The 26,434-nt window shown below is 40.5% G+C and overlaps 4 protein-coding genes across 4 annotated transcripts; 2 read left to right on the top strand and 2 right to left on the bottom strand.

The window, feature by feature from the left end:
- Positions 1-4,321: 4,321 nt before the first annotated feature.
- LOC138205762 (transient receptor potential cation channel subfamily M member 1-like) lies at positions 4,322-15,670 on the top strand. Its single transcript, XM_069161977.1, has 24 exons — positions 4,322-4,494; positions 4,839-5,052; positions 5,356-5,480; positions 5,587-5,758; positions 6,102-6,276; positions 6,371-6,494; positions 8,081-8,153; positions 8,326-8,426; positions 8,850-9,026; positions 9,129-9,263; positions 9,396-9,446; positions 9,532-9,672; positions 9,769-9,798; positions 9,898-10,190; positions 10,454-10,682; positions 10,777-10,908; positions 11,001-11,132; positions 11,230-11,358; positions 11,443-11,694; positions 11,794-11,968; positions 12,742-12,886; positions 12,989-13,194; positions 13,429-13,561; positions 13,651-15,670. Exons 1-24 carry the CDS (start codon positions 4,411-4,413, stop codon positions 15,011-15,013), a joined length of 4,791 nt encoding a protein of 1,596 aa, XP_069018078.1. The 5' UTR covers positions 4,322-4,410; the 3' UTR covers positions 15,014-15,670.
- On the bottom strand, positions 15,299-19,460 carry LOC138205764 (ras-related protein Rab-8B-like). Its single transcript, XM_069161979.1, has 8 exons — positions 18,151-19,460; positions 17,492-17,552; positions 17,312-17,372; positions 17,153-17,230; positions 16,914-17,003; positions 16,737-16,802; positions 16,591-16,641; positions 15,299-16,469 (listed from the first exon to the last, which is right to left on the bottom strand). The coding sequence occupies exons 1-8, from the start codon at positions 18,272-18,274 to the stop codon at positions 16,377-16,379; spliced, it is 624 nt and encodes a 207-aa protein (XP_069018080.1). The 5' UTR covers positions 18,275-19,460; the 3' UTR covers positions 15,299-16,376.
- Positions 18,937-20,702, top strand: rps27l (ribosomal protein S27 like). Its single transcript, XM_069161981.1, has 4 exons — positions 18,937-18,992; positions 19,688-19,796; positions 20,175-20,285; positions 20,446-20,702. The coding sequence occupies exons 1-4, from the start codon at positions 18,987-18,989 to the stop codon at positions 20,472-20,474; spliced, it is 255 nt and encodes an 84-aa protein (XP_069018082.1). The 5' UTR covers positions 18,937-18,986; the 3' UTR covers positions 20,475-20,702.
- On the bottom strand, positions 20,689-24,772 carry dnaja (DnaJ heat shock protein family (Hsp40) member A). The gene is made up of 8 exons (XM_069161978.1): positions 24,661-24,772; positions 24,230-24,371; positions 22,500-22,674; positions 22,289-22,393; positions 21,982-22,209; positions 21,644-21,874; positions 21,440-21,540; positions 20,689-21,315 (listed from the first exon to the last, which is right to left on the bottom strand). The coding sequence occupies exons 2-8, from the start codon at positions 24,359-24,361 to the stop codon at positions 21,100-21,102; spliced, it is 1,188 nt and encodes a 395-aa protein (XP_069018079.1). The 5' UTR covers positions 24,362-24,371; positions 24,661-24,772; the 3' UTR covers positions 20,689-21,099.
- Positions 24,773-26,434: the final 1,662 nt, after the last annotated feature.

Here is a 26,434-nt window from a genome sequence, read left to right as displayed (position 1 = left end):
TGTGTAATTATAGCTTCACTGGAACAAATTAGCTCTGATCTAGTTTCTTGCCAAGCTGTGGGTCAGGAGACCAGCACCATGTGATTCCAGTACAAGAAGGAATGAATGTATGGCACACTGTGTATGAGGCCTCTATGTGTCTGGACCAACATTATTACTTTATCTACTGCATTCTACGTCCGCTAGAAGAACTTATTCTTCGAGAGAATCAGAATGGAGATATGCATGTACAACAAGTGCACATCCCATATAGTCAAATGTTTAGGGAAAAGCATTATTGCATGAGAACGGCTAATGAAAAATAATTTCGTTCTGTTTCCTTTTCAACAACCCAGAAACGAATGATTTCCATCTCACACAATTGTCTTTTGTTTTCACTATTTCCTCAGAAAATTCAGCATTTTGTAATGAATGCCATTTATTGTTCAAGGCTTGTCTTAAGTTTTGTTAATTTGCTTGGTGTGACACAATCTGATTCTGCAGTGTCTAATTCTTGTTAAGTGCTCGAAGGCAGCTCTTAACGAGCCAGCTGGTTGCTGACTGGATTTTGGTTTTAATTGCTGTGGTTAATGAATTTAAGTAAGCTGAAATGACTGCGTCATACTGGACAAACCCTTCAGGAAATGCTCTTTGTTTTGTTCGGCTATAATTAACAGTGGCCCACGTGCGTTTTTTACCGGAGCAGAACGAAAAGTGGGAAAGGGGGGGTAGATGTTAGGCTTCTCTCGCTGTCTTTCTGTGTCAGCAACCACCAACGTCCCTGGTCTTTTTCACAGAGTAACAGGCAGCCTCAAACTGCTCCCTTCGACCATAAAAGGAGTACTTATCAAATAATTCACATGAGGAAGGTTTTAAGCAGCTCTCTACTACTTTGTGTGCTTGTTAACTCCATCTCAGCTTCTAGCTCACCGAATACCTTCCTCTAATTATCTAAGCACGCACCCAAAGCTAGCCCTTCATAAATTCAAACAAACAATAAACAAGACTTCTTTTAAGCAGATTAAAATTGGTTTGATTTGACTTTTCTAAAAGTCCAGCGATATGTATTCTTTTTATTTTAGTGTATCATTGAATAGTTGACTCAGACTGCAGCCAGGAAATTTTTTTTTTAAACTACTTGCTGAGAGACTTTATTATTCAAAAGCAATGATGTTCCTAAATGCAAATCCACTTAACATTAGCAACATTATAAAGCAAGATTAGAAGAATATTGAATAGCTGGTCTGCTGAGTTTTCTTTTGCTCCACAAAAACCTGGTGGGTGGAAATGGAGATTAACGGCAATTAGCATTGACTGACCTTGCCCCCAACTGGAGACCAGTCATGTCTTAACAAGGCGCCTTCCAAAAGAATGCCTGTGTCCAATTCTCTCAATTATGCAAATTGGGTTGAAATCAAAGTAGTTGGAGGGGCTGAAAATGTTCTAATGAAAAGTTGGGAAGCCTCTGAACGACAGTGCAGTGCTTTTAGGTTGGCCACTCTGCTCCGTCTTCTCACACCAACTAAGATCCTCCACACTGTGAAGTGAGCACAAAGAAAGGAGTTTGAACAAATTGGGAGATTAGGGGCCGGTTATCAAAGTAGATTTATTGTGCCTTGTTCAAGCGAAGGATGAAAATACCCTGTGGGCATGGAGAAGGGGTCATGGGACTCCCAAAAGGATTACCTTGAACTGGAGTCATGAGACTTGGGCGAACAAAGACCCTGCTCACATGCTCATCATATTAACTGGCCCTCATAAAGTGAAGAAGTTTCATGTCCTGTGGGATTCAATGAGACCACTTGACCGGGAGTGCAGCACCAGACGACAGCTCTGGTAGGGGAGCAGCAGACTCTAGACTTCCCCTCAACTCTCAAGCCTTAATCTTCAGCAGCCCTAGAGATAGGACTCTGCAGCTCCGTCACAGGATCGTGTGTAAGTGTATTCTGAAACTGCAACTCTTCTAAAACTTAATTTCTTTACTTTGAACTTTATTTAATCACTTTTATTACAGAATCACTTGGATACTACTTAATGGCAATAGTTGTGATTTGAATTGTAGAACCTGTACTGTGAATTCAGATGTGGTAAATGAGAGCAGGCAGCAATGCATGAGTTCTGGGTGCTTAATGATGCATGATCGCACTGACACGGAAAATTGCCAAAACAAGACAGACAGAAAGAAAAGAAAAACGGACAGCAAAATATAACAAGATGGTGATATTTTTTTCAAAAACCCACAGGTGAAATAGGAAATGCAAAAATGCAAATACAAAAAATTTGTACAAGTTAGATAAAACTAGTTGTATCGACTGAAAACAAGTTATTTCATCTACTCCTAAATTCAGATGATGTTTCGAATTGAGACTATTGAGACAAATTAATTGATTGTTTAATGATTCTTTTGGGAAAAATCCATCCTTGTGGTAGCAGACAATACATGTAAAGTTTATATGTATATTTATAATTTATACAATTGTAGTGTTGCAGTGCAAGTCGTTGACATTCAAAATCAAATACAACAAAAGAGTAATTTTTGAAAAATAAAATAATATGCAACATAAAATAAGTTATACGCCAAAAACATACTGTCTGCCAATATTTGCATTCACATGATAAATACTTGATTATTTAAGGGGTTGTTCGAGAACATACGAGCGGCACACACAGAAAAGGGATCCAGAGATTTGCTCTGGACATTTTCTTTGTAGTCAGTGATAGTTTGTGATTTTGTGGTGCAGCTTCCCTGCTGGCTGAGGCCATTTGAGCAGATAAACCGAGACAGAACAGTTACTGTACTGTGTAAGGAGCACTTGTGATAGTCACAAGACTTCAGTAGAGTTTATCTATGTTCCTTAATTTATTCTCATATGACTTCAGGCTTATAGGTAAAGATAATTAATTTTAAGATAATTCTGCAGCTAAATATTTTAACTCTGTTTTCTATTGAACTTCCTGGTGTTTTCTTGGAAAGCTTTGCTTCCAATGATTCAGTTTTTAATTGGGCTTCCACTGTCAACAATAGCCCTCAGAGAAACTTTGCTTTGAACTCGGGATATTTTTGCTCAGCCCTGGAAAACGACCAGACGGCAGGATCTGACAAAGTGTGTGGGGATTGTACTTTTGTATGGTGCTTTTCGCTGGCTGCTTATCAAACTTGAACTGACAATAAAAGTAGACAATTGCACGTAGTTATTCAGCATCAATTTTGGTGTAATAACCTCAGGAATAACAGAACGTGCTTGATTTGTATACTGTATACTAACATGCGAATTCAAAATGTTTTTGTCAGTGGATGTGACTCAACATGCAATACAAACTGTATTTACTTCTCGTCGCTGCAGAAATATTTTCACATTAATGAGATTTTAACCTCTGTCGTTTATGCTTTTTTTGTATGATGCAAACAGTCTTCATCTCTTAGGCAGGATTACATACTAAGAGGATTTGGATAGTGAAACTAAGATTCAGATGATCTCCATGTGACTGGTGTGACAGCCCGTAATGTGAGCTTTTTGTTTCGTATTTTGTCTTTTCAGGCACAGAGAGCTTGGATCGAGAGGTCCTTTGTTAAAAGAGAATGTATTCACATATTTCCCACCAAGGACCCAACCAGGTATGATTATGATTTTCAAATTTTGCTTTGAATGGATATATAGTACTTGTTTTAAACATATGAACTTAGATTGGAATAGCCACTTTGTTATTTCTGTTTCATATGAGAGATAACACTTTTAGTGAGTTACTAAAAAACTCACTAAAACAACTTTTTCTGTCAAATGCAGTCTGGTTTCATCATTAGTGGTGCTGCTTTTTACTGCTCAAGACAGTTTACTGTTCATTTTAGTCAAATATCTTTTAAAGTGTGAATGCTACATACGTTTATAAAAATGTTTGTCTTTTAAAAAGTGCTTTACAAAGACAATTTTTTCAGTTCACACAAAAAGATGAAGTATAAGGGTATATTTTGCTCTGTATTCACTAATTCATTATGAGACATTTCTCCCTATTAAGTCACCTCATTTACTAAATCATGACACCTATGACCGCGGTTTGTCAGACATTTATCATGATTAAAGCAGATTTTTACTGATGATTACTATCCTGGGCTCCAAAGCTCATCTGGGCTGCTGAGAGCAGCGAGGCAGTGCGGCCCTTTATTCATCGAGGCACACATTTCCCAGAAATGGGCACAGTCATGAAAGAACATGTGCGATGTGCGTCGCGAGGAATTAGATATGCCACCTTCACGAGCACGACTACACAACAGTGTTTCATTCACTTCAAGTCGTGGTTCATACCCTCTGTGATCTTTCTAGATGTGCCTGTGGTCAGCTGACAACGCAGCACGTGGCCATCCCTCCTGGTGCCAACTCAGTCGAGGAAACGCACCAGCTGGTGCAGATTGACACCCCGAAGGATAAATGGAGTATGATCAAGCACACCAGGACGTACCCAACAGACTCCTTTGGCATCATCGAGTTCCAGGGAGGAGGATTCATTAACAAGGCCATGGTGAGTCTCAGCCACTGAAAATTATCATTGCTTGTCTTGTAAGAAGTTCCAGCACCGTGATGCAGCCTTAAAGAGCTACCTCATGATTCAGAGTTTAAAACATGTTGAATTTGCTGCTGACAACGTGACTGTGTTGATCAGAAATAGGATGAGGATGTTTATTGTCATGGTAAAAAGATACAACGAAATTGAATTGGCAACTTATCAGTTCAGCAGCAGAACAAGATAAAAGATGTATAAAAACAACTAGGATAAAACAAGACATTACTGATTTAAAACAAGACATTAAATAAATATATAAAATAAGTTACAATACTGAACATTCCCCTTCTTTTTTTCCCTAGTACATCCGGGTTTCATATGACACCAAGCCTGACAATCTCCTGCATTTGATGGTGAAGGACTGGCAGCTGGAGCTGCCCACCTTGCTAATCTCTGTACACGGAGGTCTCCAGAACTTTGACCTCCAGCCCAAACTCAAGCAAGTGTTTGGCAAAGGCCTGATCAAAGCCGCTGTCACCACCGGAGCTTGGATCTTCACGGGCGGAGTCAACACGGGTACGCTGCTGACCGTTCAGGATAATGCTTTTAGTGTCCACTTAAGAAATATCAGCTTGTGACATTAGAAGATTACCTTTGTTCTAAATTGTCATTACATAATTCCTATTCTGCAATTTCCTGGGAGAGATTTGACCAACCCATTGTCACAGGTTTAAGCTCTATAATTAAAGCTTTGGTGGGGAAATTCATCACATCGGTGTTGATTTTGCGTGCGGCTACCACAGTATGTCCCATGATGCATCCCCACTGGGTATCTGAAAGAGGGATTCATATTGTTCTATTTTGCTCATTACAATTTAGGGGTGATTCGTCATGTTGGAGATGCCTTAAAGGACCATTCCTCCAAGTCACGAGGGAAGGTGTGCGCGATCGGAATTGCTCCATGGGGGATCTTGGAAAACAAAGAGGATCTCATTGGAAAAGATGTAAGAACATTCACAGCTGCATCTAGTTTCTTTTTTAAAAAAAGATCTTTTCATACTAATCCATCTTCCTTAAACACTTCACTCTTATGTCTCCTTCTTTGTCTAGGTAACCAGACCGTATCAGACAATGGCAAACCCACTGAGCAAGCTGGCTGTGCTTAACAATAGCCATTCCCACTTCATCCTCACTGACAATGGAACCTGCGGGAAATACGGCTCTGAGGTCAAACTCCGTCGACTGCTGGAGAAGCACATCTCATTGCAGAAGATCAACACACGTAAGTCAGATAGCACCCTGCAGATGTCATAAAACATCCTCCATCCTCCATGGTGTGTGCATGTGAGCCAGAGTCTTGCTGGACAAGTGGGTGGAGAGCTCCTCTGTGACCTGTGGGCTTCCCTTTGTCATCCTATGCCTGGAGCTCCGATAAGGCAGGGACAGCAAAGGGATGCTCAGCTGTCACCACTGACTTCACTCCCTCCTTCCTCTGGTTTGTCTGTTCACACATCAGATCCAACATACTCTTCTTCATCCCTTCATTCTCAAACGCCTGTTATTATACGGTTATACTTTAGCGATGAAATGAATGGAAGGACTGACTATTTTTTCCTGTGTTCCAGGTTTGGGTCAGGGGGTTCCTCTGGTGTGTCTGATAGTAGAAGGAGGTCCGAATGTCATCTCTATTGCCCTGGAGAGTCTGAGAGACGAGCCTCCCATCCCTGTGGTAGTGTGTGATGGAAGCGGCCGCGCCTCTGACATCATTTCCTTCGCCCACAAGTTCTCAGAGGATGGAGGGTGAGCTATTTTTCGATGATTTGTCCCTCACTCTACTCTGATTTTATTCCTCTGATAAAAATCGGAAACGTCATTTTTAAACCCTCTCCTCCAGCCTGGTTAACGATGATGTCAGAGATCAACTTTTAGTGACGATTCAGAAGACGTTCAATTACACCAAGAGCCAGTCGCAGCAGATTCTGCTCATGGTAATGGAGTGCATGAAGAAAAGGGAACTGGTGAGTGGAAGAAATATTCCTTGTAACGGTGAAGGTGTTAACATCTTCACATCATCTTGTATTGAAGAAAAACACGTCTGTGTCAATCAATAAATGTCTTTGAGTTGTGAAGCATTTGGTCTCCATCGTCATTCATCCGTTCCACTCATTTGTGTCACACCATTAACATATTGAATAAACATAATCCCCACAACCTGCTTGTCATTTCTCCTACTTTTTGTGGTCATGTGTGGTATGTAACCCAGAGCATTCACAGATTTACTGTAGGTTATCATTAACCTCTCGTAAAACACAGCTGTAAAAGGGTGGTGGATGTCTAATTCTGTAGTGTTACTTTCATGTAGACAATACAGTTCAGCACACGCCCCAGTAAGAGTCTTCACAGATAGCACATTCATCCCAGAGCGGAGAGTGTTTCTCCAAAGTGTTTGCTGTAGACTTTGGTACATAAATAGCGGCAGCATTTGTGCGTCTCCGGCAGATTTCCATCAGTATAAGCGATGTGATTAGTAGTTTGTAATACCCGGCGCATATAATCTCCGGACTCCATACATTCGGGTGGGAAAGATCAGTGCACACTACCACCTGCTTAGTAGAGGCTCTTACTTCATCTATTTAACAGTAAGCATGCAGCACACAGATGGAGGAGAGGCTGCATCTCCCTAATCCTCGGCCAGGTTCCTCTCTCCACTCCCCAAGCTTTCAGACACCAGAGTGCTATCACTTCATCAGCAACTCTGCATTATATATCTGTTGTATTAGACTGCCTAATGCTCCAACACACTCAGATAAGCAACTTAAACTGCTTTCCCCCCCCCACTATACCATTTAGTTTGATACCCAATCCAGACAATGTGTCAGAAAAGTTGTTTGACCTCTTTATACACAACTAACTACTGCCTTTCTCTTAAACTAAAGTGCCATGACTAACCTATAGGTAAATCAGTGTCGCAGTGTCTAGTCCCCATATAATCCTTTCATCCTAAGTGCATCTGATGTGAACAGCTGGGTTAGGCGAATAAAAACACTTATTTAGAGGGATGAAATTTGCTGTGATGTAACACCAGGATGCAACATTTCAAAATAAAACCCCCAAAAAACAACACACAGTGCACCCAGCAACCGTCTGAAAGAGCAACAAAAGTTTTCAGTGTTCATATTGATGTAGGCTGCTCATTATTAACACATCCCAAGGCCAGCTCTGAAATCTCTGGCGCCCTGCCGCATATTCATGCCAGTCTAATCCCATTCACTATGGCTGCACATGTGACAGACCCGTCAGCATAATTTCATTTGATATACTTGAGTCTATAACAAGGCGAGTGCTGTCACTCTGTCCGAGAAGTAAATTAGCTGTTTGTGCTGGAAAGGTCAGCCACAGAGTGCTGCTGTGAGAAGTCCTGCTGAAAATCAGTTGATACCACATGTTTACCGCTGCAATACATTCCTGGCACAAATTCATTCCTTCATTCATCCATCCATTCATTCATGCAGTGTGTTATTAACCACATCAACTATTACAGTTCACGACTCTCTAACTCGCACCTGCAATCGTTCTTTCTCTTTAAATGTTTTCTCACATGTAGATCACAGTTTTCCGAATGGGTTCTGAGGGACAACAAGATATTGAAATGGCCATCCTTACTGCCTTGTTAAAAGGTATTATCAGACTGCATCACAAACAGTAATCCCACTCTGAGTTGGAAACAAACTTTCACTTGTATGTGTACTGTGTATATTTCACAGCGATATTTTGTCTGAATGCTACACATACCTGCTCTTTTCGTCCTTGTCTTTCTTTCTCTATCCACCTTGGTTTCTTTTGCATCAGGCACGAATGCTGCAGCAGCAGACCAGCTCAGTTTGGCTCTGGCCTGGAACAGAGTGGATATCGCTCGCAATCACATCTTTGTTTATGGACACAATTTACCAGTGAGTGGTCCTCACATTTAAATGCTACAAATTAATTGTTTTGCGCAAGTTTACAATTGCAAAACTACAGAAGGTATAAATATGACTGAAGGAAAGAACCTGGTTGTAATAGTTTGAAATAGAGTTGATGAAAGTCCTCCTGCAATGAAAAATGTGTTAACTTCCCCTGGATGTTTGACTATAAGTGTGCAGAATGTTGCACGTGCAGAGTTTGACAATAGAAAGCTGTTTTCAAATTCATATGCTGAAACACCTGTAACTTTCAGAAGTGATGTGAAAAAGCGTTCAGTGCACATAAACTGAGAATGAACTTTTCTGTGAAGGAGGAGACATCATGTATAATCCAGCAGATAAAAAGACTGACGTATTTATGTTCAAGCAAAGAGGAGGCTGAGCTTTCTTCTTTTGCTCCTGCTTGGTCAGCCTGCCGGTGCCATGACCAGCACTACAACCTCTGGCACTCCAACCCAGGAGAGACAGAAGAGCCCTGCCACCGCTCCTCGTAACAAGACCCGTGGCAAAAAAGGGAAGGGAAAAGGAAAGGCCAAACCTGAACCTCCAGAGGAAACAGATCCGAGGAAGTTGGAATTGATGCGCTGGGTAATAACGGGGATCATGACAAACACTTTGGGTGGAAATCTAAGAGAGTAGAATAAATGTATTAATTATAATTTTTCTGTCTCATACATTACCTTCTTTCAGGTGAACTCTCTGGAGCAGGCGATGATGGATGCTCTTGTGCTGGACCGAGTGGACTTTGTCAAACTGCTCCTGGAGAATGGGGTCAATATTCATCATTTCCTTACCATTCCCAGGCTGGAGGAGTTATACAACACGGTGGGTCTGAGGACCTACAGCAAATGAAAAAAAGACCAATTCTGAAAGTTCTCAGGGGCAACAACATATGGAAATGGCAGACCCTTATTATTTACCTTCTTGTTTGTCCTCTCCTCCCTTCTCTTCTCTCAGAAACTTGGCCCTGCGAATACACTGTATGCCGTGGTTAGGGATGTCAAAAAGGTGAAACCATACTTCCTACTATATTAAATATGCAGTCTATCATTTCAAACTATTTCAGGTTTTATGATACTTAACTATTTTTCAGGGAAACCTTCCTCCAGATTATCAGATCACTTTGATTGATATTGGTCTGGTTCTGGAGTACCTCATGGGTGGAGCTTACAGGAGCAATTACACCAGGAAGGTTTTCCGCAACCTCTACAATACTTTATATGGACTGAAAAGGGTACGCATGTCTGCCAGAAAATAAATTACAATTGCTTGTTTGTGGTATTAAGTACTATTTAATATTAATTACAATGTTCTGTTCTTTTTTTTGTAGCCGAAAGCGCTGAAGCTTCTAGGAATGGAGGTGTGGTGTCCTTTTCACAGCAAAATACTTCTAATTTGTTGAAACAATCAAAACTCCTACAGCAGAATGATCAATCATAATTTGTTTTCTTTTCATCAGGATGATGAACCCAGGGCAAAAGGCAAGAAAAAGGGAAAAAAGAAGAAAGAAGAAGAGTTGGACATTGATGTGGATGACCCTGAGGTCTGTCGATTCAAGTACCCCTTCCATGAGCTGATGCTGTGGGGGGTGCTGATGAAGCGCCAGAAGATGTCACTATTCCTGTGGCAGCGTGGAGAAGAGGCGATGGCAAAAGCCTTAGTGGCATGTAAACTGTACAAGGCCATGGCTCATGACTGCTCCGAGAGTGAACTGGTGGATGACATCTCCCAAGATCTGGAGAACAACTCCAAGTCAGTGTAACAGTAGAACACAGTCAAACAAGAGTGCATAACATAAAACACATTTCACGTCGATTGTAATGACTTATTTTATCCATATAAAAGCATACGGGTGCATACCACTCTAATTTTAGCACCATTGTGTACAGTATGTTTTCTGTCCACTACGGCTTAGACTTTCTGTTATGTTTTGACATTTTCTTCTTGGTGAATGATTTTGAGAAGTACTATACAGTAATAAATATTTATCTGTATGCCATATGTTCCATTCACAGGGAATTTGGCCAATTGGCCTATGAGCTGTTGGACCAGTCCTACAAGCATGATGAGCAGGTGGCCATGAAACTCTTAACATATGAGCTGGTTAACTGGAGCAACTCCACCTGTCTGAAGTTGGCTGTGGCTGCTAAGCAACGTGACTTCATCGCTCACACCTGCAGCCAGATGTTGCTCACTGACATGTGGATGGGCTGCTTAAGGATTGGAAAAAACCCCGGGCTCAAGGTTGAAATAACTAAATATTTTCCCCTGATAAATATTTCACCATAACAAAAAATAAACAACAAACTCGCTGTTATGTCTCCGATATCTCACCTAGGTTATTCTTGGAATCATCTTCCCTCCTCTGATTCTACTGCTCGATTTCCGTCTCGGAGATGATGCTACGTATCACGCACCTAGAGGCAAAGAAGAGGGAAAAGACAAAGATGATGACGCAAAATCCGGCAAGGTCCTTGTTTGTGCTGCCTTTCTAAGATTTTATGTACTGTTAATGCAAGAGTGAAAGATTACACACTGAGAGTTTGCTGTTTAATGTTGCAGGAACAAAACACTGATACAACTTCCCGAAAGGGAGACGAGGAGGAAGGCAGCACTAAAGTCAACAAAATCCCTATTGGCAAAAGGTTCTTTGAGTTTTATGATGCGCCCTTCACCAAATTCTGGTTTAACACTGTAAGTTCCCTTTATGTGCATTGAAAGGATTTCGGCATGCATCTTTGAAAATCATGATAAAATGGGATGATTTTTTATAAATTTCTCCTTCTGATAGATTTGCTATTTGGGCTATTTGATGTTGTACAACTACATTATCCTGGTGAAAATGGAACGGTGGCCATGTTTACAAGAGTGGATTGTCATAGCATACATCCTCACACTTGGCTCTGAAAAAGTCAGACAGGTAAAAGACACAAAGACCTTCAGAATATCTGAAAAGATGTTTAAGATGTTTAATGGGCTCTGACCTTTAAATCCTGTTGTCCAGATTCTGATGTCAGAGCCAGGGAAGCTGAAACAGAAGATAAGTGTGTGGTTGGAGGAGTACTGGAACATCACAGACATGGCTGCCATTTTCACCTTCCTTCTGGGGCTAATGCTGCGGCTGCAGCACGAACCGTATATGGGCTACGGCAGAGTCATCTACTGTATAGACATCATCTTTTGGTACATTCGTGTGTTGGACATCTTTGGAGTCAACAAATACCTGGGACCCTATGTGATGATGATAGGGAAGATGGTAATGATTGATTAAACAAATCGTATGAAAATCACATGACAGACATGACATGAATAACGATGAAAAGTTCAAATGTTATGTTTGTTTCTTTTCTTCCAGATGATTGACATGATGTACTTTGTAGTGATCATGCTGGTGGTGCTTATGAGCTTCGGAGTGGCTCGGCAAGCCATCCTTCACCCAGATGAGGAGCCTACATGGCGCCTGGCCAGAAACATTTTCTACATGCCCTACTGGATGATCTATGGAGAGGTTTTTGCGGACTCGATAGACCGTAAGACTAGAATTCATAGTAAGATTCTGTTTCCTGATTCTGGGCAGATGATCAGTGTTACATTAAGTTCTGTCCTTTAACTTCTGTGATGTTTAGCAAGAATATATTGAACTGAGAGCCCTCAATGCTTTGTCTCCCTCTGCTGGCACATTTGTTATAGCTTCAACATGTGGCATTGAGTTTGAGCAGAACAAGTATCATTACCTCTTCTGCATGATCATCTGCCATCAAGTTTTATTTTTCTGTGAGCGTTTCTTCTGTCAGGGTGAAGGCAACAAACTAAATTATCACTGTTATTAAATCCCCAAATAGTTACTTTCTGAGTAAGATATTAACATATTATCACTCATACATACTGGAATCTGCATATTTGAATTCCTCATCTTGAAAACAAATGCTGCGGTCTTTGATTTTGCCGAGCAAGTTGAGAACTAATCTTAAAATTAGATTTACCACAAATTACAGTATTAAAGAGAACCGTATGGAACTAAGTAAATTTGAATCCTGGAAAGACGGAAGAACATTTTGATGACACGAGTCCACTCTTTCATGGACACCAGCTTGACCTTGACAGAAATATGAAATAAAAAACCCACGTTCATCGATTTTAACACTTTCTCCTTGTTTGTGTGGGACGGCGCTTTTTTCTGATTTTTCCAAGTCTATGCAATGGAAATCAACCGTGAGTAGTCTTTAAGTCAAGAATGTAGATCCAATCAATCAGTTTAAGTTCTCAGAAAAAAATCTATAGCTATAACCTCGTTTTCTCACAGCTCCATGTGGTGAACACTTGTATGATGAAGACGGGAAGAAACTGCCTCCGTGTATCCCCGGTGCCTGGCTAACACCTGCTATCATGGCCTGTTACCTTCTCGTGGCAAACATTCTTCTGGTCAACTTGCTCATTGCAGTCTTCAAGTAAAATACATGTTCCAGTGTTTGCCTGCCTGTTTTATTATTTTGTGGGAAACATCTGCTTCTATAGTGTGCACTAACTGGTTTGCATTTCCTCTCGCAAAGCAACACCTTCTTTGAAGTCAAGTCCATTTCCAACCAGGTGTGGAAGTTCCAGAGATATCAGCTGATCATGACTTTCCATGACCGCCCCATTCTGCCTCCACCTCTCATCATCTTCAGCCACCTCTACATCGTCTTCAACAGGCTGTTTCGACGGTGTGCCAAGAAGAAACAGGAGGGAGAGCTAGATGAAAAGGACCGAGGCCTCAGTTAGTCTCTCTATTAATCTGTGACAAATCCATACAATTTTATCAGAAGCATGAAGTAGCATTAATATTTATTATACTGATAACCCTTTAGAACCAGACCAAATTTAGTTCGAGGCGACTACAAAAATTACAATTTTAACATGCAGCCGATAAACATACAAACACAGATGCACAATCTTGGACAAGACCAAGTTGAAGAAACGCAATGACATCATCATGTTCTGTTTCCTTCAGAGCTCAGGTTGAATCCAGAGGAGTTAAAAAATCTGTACGAGTTCGAAGAGCAGTGTGTGGAGGAATATTTCAGAGAGAAAGAGGACGAGCAGCAGTCTTCCAGTGGTGAACGCATCAAGGTTACTTCAGAGAGGTAAATTGCCATCTCCCACGTGATTTAGATAGTTCAAAACAATTTACAGTTCCTGTTTTCATAAACTCTACTGCTCATGTTCTCGGCAGAGTTGAGAATATGTCGATGCGTCTGGAGGAAGTAAATGAGAGGGAGAACACGATGAAGGCCTCCCTGCAGACAGTGGATCTGCGTCTGGCCCAGCTAGAGGAGATCCATGGACGTATGGCGGTCGCATTGGAAAAGCTTGCAGGGGTTGACCGACTGGAGCTGACCAGAACCTATTCACGAAACTCCTCTGTGTGCGACCCTTCCTCTCTCCTTCGCCAGGGTAGCATCAGTAGTGCTGACGGTTACAGTCTTTACCGCTTCCACATGGACATGGAGGATTTTGCATCCAAGCAGAAGGACATGGACGAGACGACTAAAAGTGGCCTAGAAAAAAGCCGCAGTTTGAGGCAAGCACCCAGTACCTGCAATCTCAACACAAAGGAAGGCGGTCAGACCTTGGAGGTTGGTGGTTTGGACAGGTCGCGACCGAGCTCGGGTGTGGACATTCTCATATCTCCGTGTGAACAAAAACCTGCTTCGATAGCATCAAGCCAAGAGACCATAACCGACATAAAACAAGGCAGCACAATACTGCTAGATAGACTGGCTGACAAAAATAGACTAAGCCCTTCGTCCCCTCCTAAAAGGACTAAATCCTTGAGATACTACCCAGTTGAAGATCAACCCACCTCCCCTTTGACAAAGAGGAGGGCTATGAGCACCATCATTATCAACCCCCCTGATGAACCAGAGGAAGCTGCCGAGCCCACAGAGAAGGTCCCTCTGCTGCCGAGAACCTCATCCTCTCCAAAGAGGACTAAATCTCTGCGATATATCCCGACTGAAAGCCAAAGCCAGACTTCTCCTATTACAAAGAAGAGGGCTACGAGCGGCATCATCTACAACCCGGCCGAGGCAGGTGGCGATGTGCTGCACGCCGCAGATCACAGCTCACTGGTAGACCAGGTCACTAAAGCTCCAAATCAGTGGCCAGAAAATCTGGAGTATCAAGTGCAACCCAGCACTCTGGGTCACCTGCCTAAAGTGTCAACAGTCAGAGCGCTTGCCATGCAGTTTCAAGGTGCACCTGCAGAGCTTAAAACACAGAACGAAACTGATGCAATTCCTTCAGAAAGTAAAGGAACTCCCCTCGAGACAAAACCGGTAGAAGACCAAGAAAAGATGAAGGCCAAGAGAAACCTCTCGGACGCCACCGACTACCTGACGGTGGCTGATGCGAAGTATATGCCGTCTCACAGGTCACAGAGCTGGAATGCCAGCGACAGGAAGGTGAAGTCCTCGAGGATGAGCAAGGAGCCGAGCAGTGAGCTGGACCTTGCTGAAGCCAGAATTGTGTCAGCTGCGGAAGATGAGGGAAAGGAGACGGAGGCAAAGAAGATAGGAGATGGTGCACAGGAGTAGAAATGAAAGCCTTAGAGGATAGGCTGATATAAGTAGCAACAAAGGGAAATAAAACTGAATGAGGGAAAATGGAAAGTGACTATAATTCTTCCGGCGAGACTGTGAACTGTCCTGAATTAGATAGTCTGCCTTCAAAGATCATTACTGACCAAGTTTCTGAAACTGTTTTCACAATGATAAATACGGAATGACACTGATGGAAAAATCCCCACCAAACCTGTCAATATTTTCAATCATGCAGTTGATGTTAGTCGTCAGAGGAGGGTAGTGAAAATCCAGACTCTCTTGTAGAGATACACTTTCTTGACCATCTTTACTTTTCATTGGTGTAATATACAGTAGCTTACAGAGACAATCATTTACATTACAGCTTTCCCCAGTCACTGTATTTTCATGTTGGAATTGTAAAGGGAACCTGTTGGATGTCTACAGCTTCGGGAGAAAACAAAGAAAAACCAGTTAGTTGTGCTGACATGTATAGTATATGAACAGCAAAAACATGAACTTCTTCTGTATGGTTGTCTGTAAACATGTTCTTTTTTTTTTTTCCCAGATACTATGTGCTTAGTAATGACCCCTCAGAGGTATCCCTACAACTTTCATGCAAACACTGATAATTGTAACAATATGTAGCTTCTCAATAAACGAAAAACCCTTTCACAGTTTCATTTTTGACTCTGAAACCTGTATAAATAAAGGTTCCATTAGAAAATAAAAAAAAAGAGTAGAATACAGTCGGTTGTATTTATACGTATTTTTTATCTTTTCTATCACAACACTGTGGCTCCTTCTAGGCACACATGAACAAATAGAAATAATGCCAATGCAACTGGAGACCATAAGCATATTAATATATGTAAATTCACACAGACAAATACAATCAATGCTGAGACTTGATATGTTTATCTTACAGCATCATCATAGTAAATATGACAATAGTTAGTGTGTACAAAATGATGCTACAATATATGAAAGAATCTGAATTTTTTTTTTTTTTTTTTTTTTTTTTTAATAAAAGACTGTGTGACTGAGATATTTGTAGATCAAGCAGACGTGTTATAAATGCCAGCAGACTCATTGCCCACTGTGAGCAGGCACTGCAGGACAAGCTACAAACCACTGCTGATGGTCACGCACAAGTCTTTTGCATGAGCGGATATTAAAACATCAGGCCTCATTCCTCATTGATCCTCTTCAAGGTCAGCGGTTCAGGGTAGCATCTCAGCCACCCATGAACCTGTGACCTCAGCTGGCAGCAAGGCCCCTCTGATTATGATCAGTGCTGCTGCTGCTGAGGGGAAGCCCGAGAAGCAGGAACCCTCCAAAACAGCAAGGTTCACATGAACACTCACAGACGAGCTGCCTACAGGAGCGAACACTTGAAGAATTTAATTCTCTTCGACTTCTTCTCTGTGATCTTGACTGGTTTGCCCGATCCTCCGCCGTTGTTGTCAGCCTACCAAGGAATAATATGATCGTGAAGAAATGTAAAACATACAGTATTTCTTTTTTTTTTTTTTTTTTTAAATGCAAGTACAAAGTGTAGCATCTATTTTAAGAAACTCTTCACTACTTACCGTCTTTGAGCTCAGATTATGTAATATGTCTCTTCCTATAGTATAAAAAGCCTTGTGTGACAGAAAAACAAAAGCAAATGTTATATTTACATATTGTATACAAGTCACGTTGTATGATACTTTCAGGGTTAAACCATTCATCTTACCTCTTCTACATTTAAGCTAGACTTTGCACTGGTTTCCAAGAACTTAACTCCATAATCAATAGCCAGCTACGAGAGATAAAAAAAAAAAAAATACAAATGTTAGTGTCACCCAACGCAAATTGGAAAACTACATTTGAATTTGTTTGAGAGTACTTTCTAGTAAGTGCGGAGACTCACTTTTTCACCTCTGTCTTTAGACACCTGTCTCCTGTCAGTCATGTCACATTTGTTACCCAGGATCATCTTCTCAACATCAGATGAAGCATGCTGGGAGTTTTGAAAAGACTCATTATGTAAGGTTGTAAAGTCTGCTACTTCAAGTATCCAATGACAACATCAAACAGCAATTTACACCAATTCATTTTATAGTAAAATATGAATTAAACTACTACTAGAACATTGAATTCAGAGCTCACCTCTTCAATATTTCTAATCCAGTTTTTTATGTTCTCAAAGGACTTCTCATTGCAGATGTCATAGACCAGCATAATACCCTGTGAAGAAAAAATATATGATGATGATATGTAAGGGTAAGGTAGGCTTATCGTCACAAAGTGAGAGCGGTAGGGACTTACCATTGCCCCTCTGTAGTAAGCTGTAGTGATGGTGCGAAACCGCTCCTGCCCGGCAGTGTCCCTGAGCACATCAAATCAAAAAACGATACAGTCCAAAATGACTTTTTTTTTTTCTTTCAAAGTGTAGATTCATTGTACTTTCACGTGTTGAAAATGGAGGGAAAGGCTACTCAAACTTACCAAATCTGAAGTTTGACTCTCTTCCCATCCAGCTCTATTGTTCTGATTTTGAAGTCTATGCCTGATTTGCGCAATAAAGGAAAAAACAGGGCAGCGTAAGCTCATGCTTACTGCATTGATTAGTTACATGACATCACCTAATTTGTCGCATGCCATGGCAATTCTGCATGCATGGTTATTCTCTGTCAATTTTTTTTAAAATTATTATTATTATAAGAATGAATAATTTGTGAAATAAATCCAAATTCGATTTGTAAAATATAATTTGAGACTATCTTTAAGAGATTATTATAACATGAATATAGCAATACTGATGGGAAAAAAAAGATAACAGTGCAATAAGGTTTTTAAAGGTCAATAGTCTTGACTATAGTTTCGCACTCATTCTATATCTAATCTTTCTGGTGTATGATCCTTCAAGGGCAGAATATCATTATTCGTCTCAGCCCCATTGTCTTGCTCTTATGCAGTTACTGCCCTGTAACACTCTGGGTCTGCATTATAGAAATACATTTTTAAAAAAAATCCCGAGTTTAGGCTACAGGTATTACTAGCAATATAGAGTCACTGTTATCTGTTTAATCCAAAACGCTCCGTTATGTCGATGCGGGCATTCATTGGGTTGGATTTATCCAAAGGGGCGTCTGCAGGGTACTCACCTATTGTGGATATGAAGGTGGTATTGAAGGAGTCTTCGCTGAATCTGAACAGCAGACATGTCTTGCCGACTCCGCTGTCTCCTATGAGCAACAGTTTAAAGAGATAATCGTACGTTTTCGCCATCTAAACAAACTATAGACTCCAAGCGGTTCGCGATTATAAGGCCGATTATATGGATCCCGCGTCTGGAGATCCTCAACTGTCTGTTGCAGACTGGCAGCAAACCGGTGTCTAGAGAAGTGACGTCACTTTCTACTTTGCATTATGGGTTGTGTAGTTTAAATGGAAGACAGTGATTTTTTTTTTTTTTTTTTTTTTACCATACTGACTTGCATAAACAGACAAAAGCATAAAGGTTAGTTAAATGTGTCTACTCTGCTTCTTGGTAAAATTTAACTGAGTTGAGTGAAACAAATACAAACTGGTTTCTTGGAAAAGAAAAGAAAAAGACAAGCCTACAAAAACAAAACTCTGGGGTGTTTTTTTTTTTTTTTTCCTCTTTTTTTAAACGAATTTCGTCTTATCAGAAATTGTTTGCCCAACGTAAGGCAATACAGAGCTCCCAAACGCACTGCAGAGATCTGAAACGGGTTACAAGGATTGACTGTATAATATTAAAATTATTAAAAGTTGACTTTTTTTAACCATATCTACAGCAAACACGGGCAATGCGTGGCAATTATAATAATAAAAAAAAGGTCAAAACAAATATTAAAACCGTTGAGCTCAGCTTCATTAGATGTTTATAATATTTCTTCACGATTCTCAGTGTCGCGCTGTTTCTGTCACGTCAACACGCGCATGCGCAGAGTCAACCTAGCGCAGCACGGCCAAAATGCCTGTAAGTTCCCAAGTTGTTTTGGGTTTTTTTTTGTTGTTTTTAGTTCAAATGCAACATTTTCAGCTTTCCTTTCGTTTTTGTCGACGAGTCCCCTGCCGTCGCACGGTGCGGTTGCGTCCGCGGTGTGACTTGAGGCCTCGGAAGTTTAGTTGTTGATTAAGTCGCAGCGACACGTGGAGTCGAAGTTAGCTTTCGTGTAGCCGTCCGACCCGGAGGGGTGGCGACTACTTGCTGAAACGCAACAGCGACAAAAAAAAAAAAAAAACGGGTGTGAGGTTTAAACCGCGGCGGAGCAAAGTCGTGCCGAGAAACCGTAACCGCGAGTGCTATTTCAATGCCCTCATCGTTTTTTTAGATCCGTATGTTGAAGCGAATATTATGGGCTGTTCGCTTTTCAAGAAAGTGTCGCGTGTTATCGGCGTCCGTGCTACCGCTAAAACGTGAAAGTCGGCACGTTACGTGGCACAAATATAAGCTTAAAATTAAATAAAAGAAACTAAACAGTCTTTTTTTAACCTCGTTAATCGTATGAAAACCGTATATAGAAAAGTAATGTGCTTCAACCAGCTGCTATATTGTACGGGATCCTGTAAAACACGAACGCTCTCACTTAGTAGACAGCACCTGCTTCCGGTTTTGCTGGTTGAAATTGTCAAAATATGTGACTGACTAATGACCTTTTTCATTCATTTTAGCTGGCTAAAGACCTCCTCCACCCTCCTGTTGACTTTGAGAGAAGACAGCATAAAAAGAAAAGACTTGTCCAGAGTCCCAACTCCTACTTCATGGACGTGAAGTGCCCAGGTTTGTTATTAATATTATTATTATTATTATTATTATTATTATTATTATTATTATGAGGATTTCACTCGAATATATACATAAAAGTGTGATGCATGCATTGGGGGGGAAAAAAGACAGCATGTCGTTGGAGGTTTGGTGCAGTGTTTTTAGGCCATTGAAAGAGCTGTTACAATTAATCAATTAGTTCATTGACAGTAAATCAATTGCAACTATTTTGGTAATGATAGTAAGCATCTTAAATGTGAATTATTTTCTGCTTTCTTCGGTCCTCAATGATAATAAACGATACATCTTAAGGACGTAGACTGTTCAGGACTGAGCCTTGCATTTTTATGCCGGGCCAGTTGTTTTAACAGTTTCACACTTATTTCTTTGCAGGCTGTTACAAGATCACTACTGTGTTCAGTCATGCGCAGACCGTGGTACTTTGTGTGGGATGCTCAACAGTATTGTGCCAGCCGAAAGGAGGAAAGGCCAGACTGACAGAGGGTAAGAAATCCAAGAGAGCGTTACTGCCAGTGCTGTAATTACATAAGTGTAATGGTAGTAAGAATTTGGCCAAGTATCACAACCTTGAAGTGTACATATCCCTGAATGAAGTAGGCCATCTAATTCATTTTGATTTTTTGTTTTGTTTTTTGTTCCACAGGTTGCTCTTTCAGGAGGAAGCAACACTAAAAGGGCATTATGCACTTAATCATGTCTGTAATTAAGTCATACTTTTCAGAAATCCTTAATTTTCCCACTGATCACAGTGTTGTGCATTCACGAATGACAGGTTCTGTCATTGTACAGATGTTCAGCTTTTATGATAAATTTATAATCTTACTCGCAACATTTTTATTATGCAAAATACTTAAAAAGTAAAAATGTAAGTCAATAAAGACAGCTGTTGTAAAAGTTGAAGGATCCTGGGACTTTTATTAATAAAATACCACATGTTTGTTGCGATTTGAAATTACCTTCACAGAAAGCATACGAAGTTGTCCTTTCAGTTTCTGAATGAAAAGATTGTGCCATAAGTTTCTGAGAAGCACGTACATATAAAAGACATGGATTTAAATAGAACAAGATGGTAACACAAAATACAGTTTTGGGAGCCGACGACTCCACTTGCATATTTGCGTCCCCAAAATAACAGCAACAGTGGGAACTGTTTTAACTTCTCACTGATAAGTGTATTACTTGATGAAATAGAGACTAATAAGGCAGAGGTCAAACTTCTTTGGAAAAAAAAAAAACGACAACCAGAACAACAAAAACCGCGACGAGCTTTACAACAGATTTGTATCGCTGACTGCAATCACTGCGTCTGACATTGCACTCCGCTCCTGGGACCCTCGTCGTCTTCCTCGTAAGCTTCCCCACCGTAGTTTTTCTGTTGTTTGCTCCCGTCTGCCTCCGTAAGGTCCACTTCCTCCATGTCATCAGTAATCATCACATCCTCTCTGGAAGGAAGCAGTCTTTCAAGCTGGAACATGAGATGCTCTGGGAGCCAGTGCTTTTCGGGGAATTCCACCTGCAGGATACATTACAATGAGCTGAAATTCACGTTTGCACTACCAACACAAGAACGTGCCAAACAGATTTAACTCCAGGGTTGTGTCACACTTGGTGAAATGTTTAGTGTTCCGGTCTTTTACCTGGAAGTGAATATTAAGCTGTCCCTTCTCATAGGGATCCCTGTAAATCGGCATGCCCTCGTTCTGAACACATTTGACGGCATTGTGCTTGACTACTTCACCTGAATAAGAAATACAGATGTTAGTGAAATCTGTAATGCAAATACTGACGACCAAAACATTTCGCAAGCCAGCTCTGGAGGTAAGCGGACATCAGGCAGTTACCTTGCAGTGAGCTGATGACGAGTGTTCGGTTGTCTAACGTTTCAACGGTCTTCCTGAAACCACACAGGGCCTCCACCAGTTTAATGTTCATCACCATGATTAAATTCTCATCTTGTCTCTTGAACACCGCATGCGCCTTCTGATCCAGCACAACGATCACATCCCCGGGCTCCAGTCCAGGTTCCTGGTCGCCCTCTCCGTTGAAAATAATCTTCTGACCATCTTTCATACCTGCACAAAACATTTATCTCAAGGATTAGTTTATGAAAATACATTTACAAGTAATTACATTTTCTTTTAAATATGTCACGGATGGGGAAAAACAAACAAACGCGTACCTTTGTCAATGTGAACTTCAAGAATTTTCTTCTTGCGTTCTACTTTGCGTCCGTTGCAGTTCTTGCAGCGGTCCTTTGAGTTGAATTTCTCACCCTGTCCCTGGCAGTCCGTACACATGCTTTGGATCTGCTGAATCATGCCTGGCCCAATCTGTTGCACCTTGATTTGTACTCCTCTTCCTTTGCAATTTGAGCACTTCTCCAGGGCACCCTTCTTACCGCCATACCCTGTGATTAAAAACACTTTGGGTACTGCTGCGCACACTTCAAATGTTACTGGGATTTCTTTGTAGTCACCGGTACTTACCGTCACATTTCTCACAAATGACATTCTTTTGGAGTCCGAGCTTCCTCGTGGCACCATTGTACATCTCGTCCAGCGTAACGCTGAGCTGGTGGACAACATTCTTCCCTTCAGAACAACGATAAATGTTCACGTTATTAATTCATGAATTCAAACTGGACAAACGGCATTTTGCGGAAGTTCTTAGAAACTCTTAACAGCGTGTATATCTTACCTTTTCTCTCTCTCTGCATCTGTCCTCCGCCGCCAAAGAACATGTTGAAAATGTCCATGGGGGAACCCCCTCCACTCATGCCCCCCTCTTTGATAGCTTGCTCCCCTCCTTGGTCATACAAGTCTCTCTTCTTTGGATCTGACAGCACCTCATATGCCTGAGATATGAGCTTGAACTGTGGAAATGAAACAAAAGCCATTCCGTCACTTTTGAAAACAAAATGGCATCATAAATAATTTAAGTGAATCACTCCACCATCACCGTACTGGAATAAAACAAATCTTAAGTGGCTACAAATGCAGCATAATTAAATTGTGATATCTAGAACAAAGATGTAAGTTTGTATCTCCGCATGAATATATCTGGTTTTCAAGTATATCTGCATCTGTTCAAAACAAATTTGATCCTAAACAAAATGTATTCAGATAATCATAGACAATCTTAGGATCGCCCACAGCGCAAACTTGTTTTATTTACTCTGCTCCAATGTATTTGCAAAGTCGGAGGAGCTGCAGGCTGTTTTTCACTACAGGGTGGAGCTGTGCACCAGATTGTTAATATATTAAAAACGTAATATGCAGCTAGATATTGTAATATTATGGTATAGCACAAGCATCGTCTTTTCCTGGTTTTAAATGCTGCATCACAGTCAAGTGATGTGGTTTTCTGAATTTAAGAATCTTCTCACTGTTCTATTATTTGCATTTACCCACTAAATCATACTGATGATTATTTATCATTGTGTAAATATTTTGTGAAAGCATCAATAGTCATCCCTCCCTACATACAAATATTGTAATATTTGATTGTGTGTCCTCATAACCCGGTCTTACCACGGGGTTATGTTAGGGCTGTCATTTCATAATGGTCCATCTTTGTTTTTGAGAAATCGCATTACTTCGACCATTCAAATGCCAAAATAGCACCAAGTACCGAGCCTTGACTGTTGCTATGGTGAAGACGTCCGCTGAAGCAACAAATCGCATTCAAATAAATTCAATATTAAATTATATTCTAGCAATTTCCCTCACTTTGTATTGTGTCTACTGCTGGATTTGTTACTTTTTGTTGTTGTTGTTGTTGTTTTACTTCCTGTTTGCCAGCTGTCTTTTCTGAACATGGTGGTTTACGTTGGTAAGTTTCGTGCTGGTTTTATCAGTTCTTGTCCCCTAAACATCACGCATCAACATAGTTGTTGATATTTCCAGTATATAAAATGTGAGTAAAACCACCAGCATGTACGGAAACACAAGATATCCCACTTCAAGAAAAAAAAAAAAGCAAGTTTCAACTCAAAAGGGACATTTAAAACTACCTAAAGTGAAGTAGTTCACACTAAAAAAAAAAAAAAAAAAAAAGACCATAGATATGCTACAATTAAAGCAAATTACACATCCATTTTTTTCTTACAAAAAAAAAAAAAAAAAAATTAGAGGATATACATAATAATTTATATATATAAAAGGCAGTGGATGTATTTCGTTTTAAACATGTATTTCCCCACCTCCCGACACAGTCTTAACAGCGTTTCCGAGGACTGATCTCCCGGTACCGACCCAGAGGAGCTGCTGCTGCTCCGAGATCCGTCCAGAAACCCCCCCCCCCCCCTCACCCCCCCGGACCAGTTCAACACAGCCGTGCGGTTTAAAATTAGAAAGGACATTTTCCAAGCAGGGCCCATAAACGGCCGCAGTTGGCTTTCCGTACAAGGTCGATAAATGGTCGCTCACCTTCTCTCCTTCGCTGGGATTCTTGTCGGGGTGATATTTCAGTGCGAGTTTCCTGTAAGCTTTCTTGATCTCCTCCGGTGAGGTTTTGGGGCTCACGCCCAGGAGATCGTAGAAACCGGTTTCGCGTACCATGGTGACCGATCTTAACAAACAAAAACAAAAACAAAAAACACGAACATATTACATGACTGCCGGACGTAGAAACGCGTATTACATATTATATTATATTAACATCGCCTGAATGTTCTTCTGGTTTTAAGCTCCGACGCGTTAAAAGTCACGTTAAGATATAGAAAGTTAACGGATACTAACGTTAGCTCACGTTAAAGCCTGAGTGTGACCGCTACCGGTTGTTTGTTTGTTGTTGTTGTTGTTGTTGTTTTTAGCCGTATAGCTCCATCGTCTTTCGTACTGTGGGTTAGAGTACTTACTTGCCACTGTGTTTGGTTATGTTAGCTTCGGCCCGTGTTACTGAGGCAGCGGAGAAGATGGCTGGTTGCTATTAGTCTCGCTTCCACAGTGCAGAACTTTCTAGAGAGCTCCGGTCGAAGAGGGGGGAGGAGGGGGAGGAGGAGGAGGAGGGAGGGAGGAGGAGGACAAATAACATAAAGGGGGGAGGGAGAAGGGGAGGAGAAGGGGGGGGGGGGGGAGGCCTGATCAGCTTCTTCGAAAGCTCGTGTTACCTCGATTTGGGCGCATTGTGAAGCAGCTTAAACATGTTGCGTGCAGTGTTGTTCTTATAGAAAGAGCAAACGTAGCAAAGTCTGTGTGATCTCTCTTTACGGCGAGCTTCATAAACATTTCCTCCCCCCGAGAGCACGCTTCATTCAGGGGTGGGAAGTTAGGTTAGGTTAGGTTAGGTTAGGTTAGGTTAGGTTAGGTTAGGTAGTTACTTTATTCATCCCCGAGGGGACTTTTTTTTTTTTTTTTTTTTTTCGCTACAGCAGCATACAGGAAGCAATAAGATAATAATAGAACAATAGAAAAGCAATAAAATAGCAGTAAAAAAATATAAAATATAATATAAAATGCACAGTATATACAGTACAGTATATATCTATATATATTATATACAACATATAATAAGTTAGTGCATTTATCCATCACATAACAATAACACTGTTGTCTGTGTTTCTTGGTTGTTTGTATATAATATATATAGATAATATATATAGATATATATATACTGTACTGTATATACTGTGCATTTTATATTTAATATTTTTTACTGCTATTTTATTGATTTTTATTATTCTATTATTATCTTATTGCTTCCTGTATGCTGCTGTAGCGAAAAAAAAATTTCCCCTTGGGGATTAATAAAGTAACTACCTACCTACCTACCTACCATTTACTCAAGCAATGTACTTAACTAGCTCTAATTCTGAGTTACTTGCAGTTTTACTTGAGTATTACCGTTTCAATTTCCGCTACACTAAAACTACACAAAAGATTGTAGATGATGAATATCACCTATTATCAGTGGATAATTGGCTCTAACAATCTGTTACAATACACCACATTGTTAAAGAGTAAACCAGTTGTTTCCAACCTTTTTTTTTTTTCTTCTGCTGTCTTACAAACAGAAGTATGTAGTTAGAGTCACATTTCAAATGTCTATAAGATGTTAACAGCTCCACCAAATAGTGTTGTTGTTGTTTTTTTCCTCCAAACTTCTCACATGGTTTCATTTCAGTAAATGTTCAAATGATTCAACATCTCACAAAAAAAAAAAAAATCAAAGATAAGAGAGAAAAGGTCCAAAAACAAAAAGATAAATAATAGATTTGTGTAGGCCATCAGAACTTTTTCTTTCCTCTCCCAGTAATCATCTGATGACTGCTCAGATTCATGTGCTGTCCCTGTTTATGAAACTGTTTACAAAGCAGTCCAAACAAGCTCCAACTGCAGCAGCTACAACAGTAACATGCTGCTCACACACTGATGTTTCACTAGCAATGATCTGATGATGTTATATATTGTAATATATCAGTTAGAGGATCCAAACCAGAATTTGTACTCAAATATTAATTACATTTTGCTGAGCTACTTATGTACTTTTACAACTGTACTTGAGTACAGATTTGAATATACTTCACTGGCTTTAGTTCCTCTTATTCCCATCCAGAGGCACTATTGAGCAAGGTAACATCAAGAGGTGTATCTTGACATTCTATTGACTAATGACAAAATAAATTGTTATTT

This window comes from Embiotoca jacksoni, unplaced genomic scaffold, assembly GCF_022577435.1.
Source record: "Embiotoca jacksoni isolate LCO1_2020_lvr unplaced genomic scaffold, fEmbJac1.0.p SCAF_3, whole genome shotgun sequence".
NCBI lineage: Eukaryota > Metazoa > Chordata > Actinopteri > Embiotocidae > Embiotoca > Embiotoca jacksoni.
This window is presented reverse-complemented; position numbering and strand designations above follow the sequence as displayed.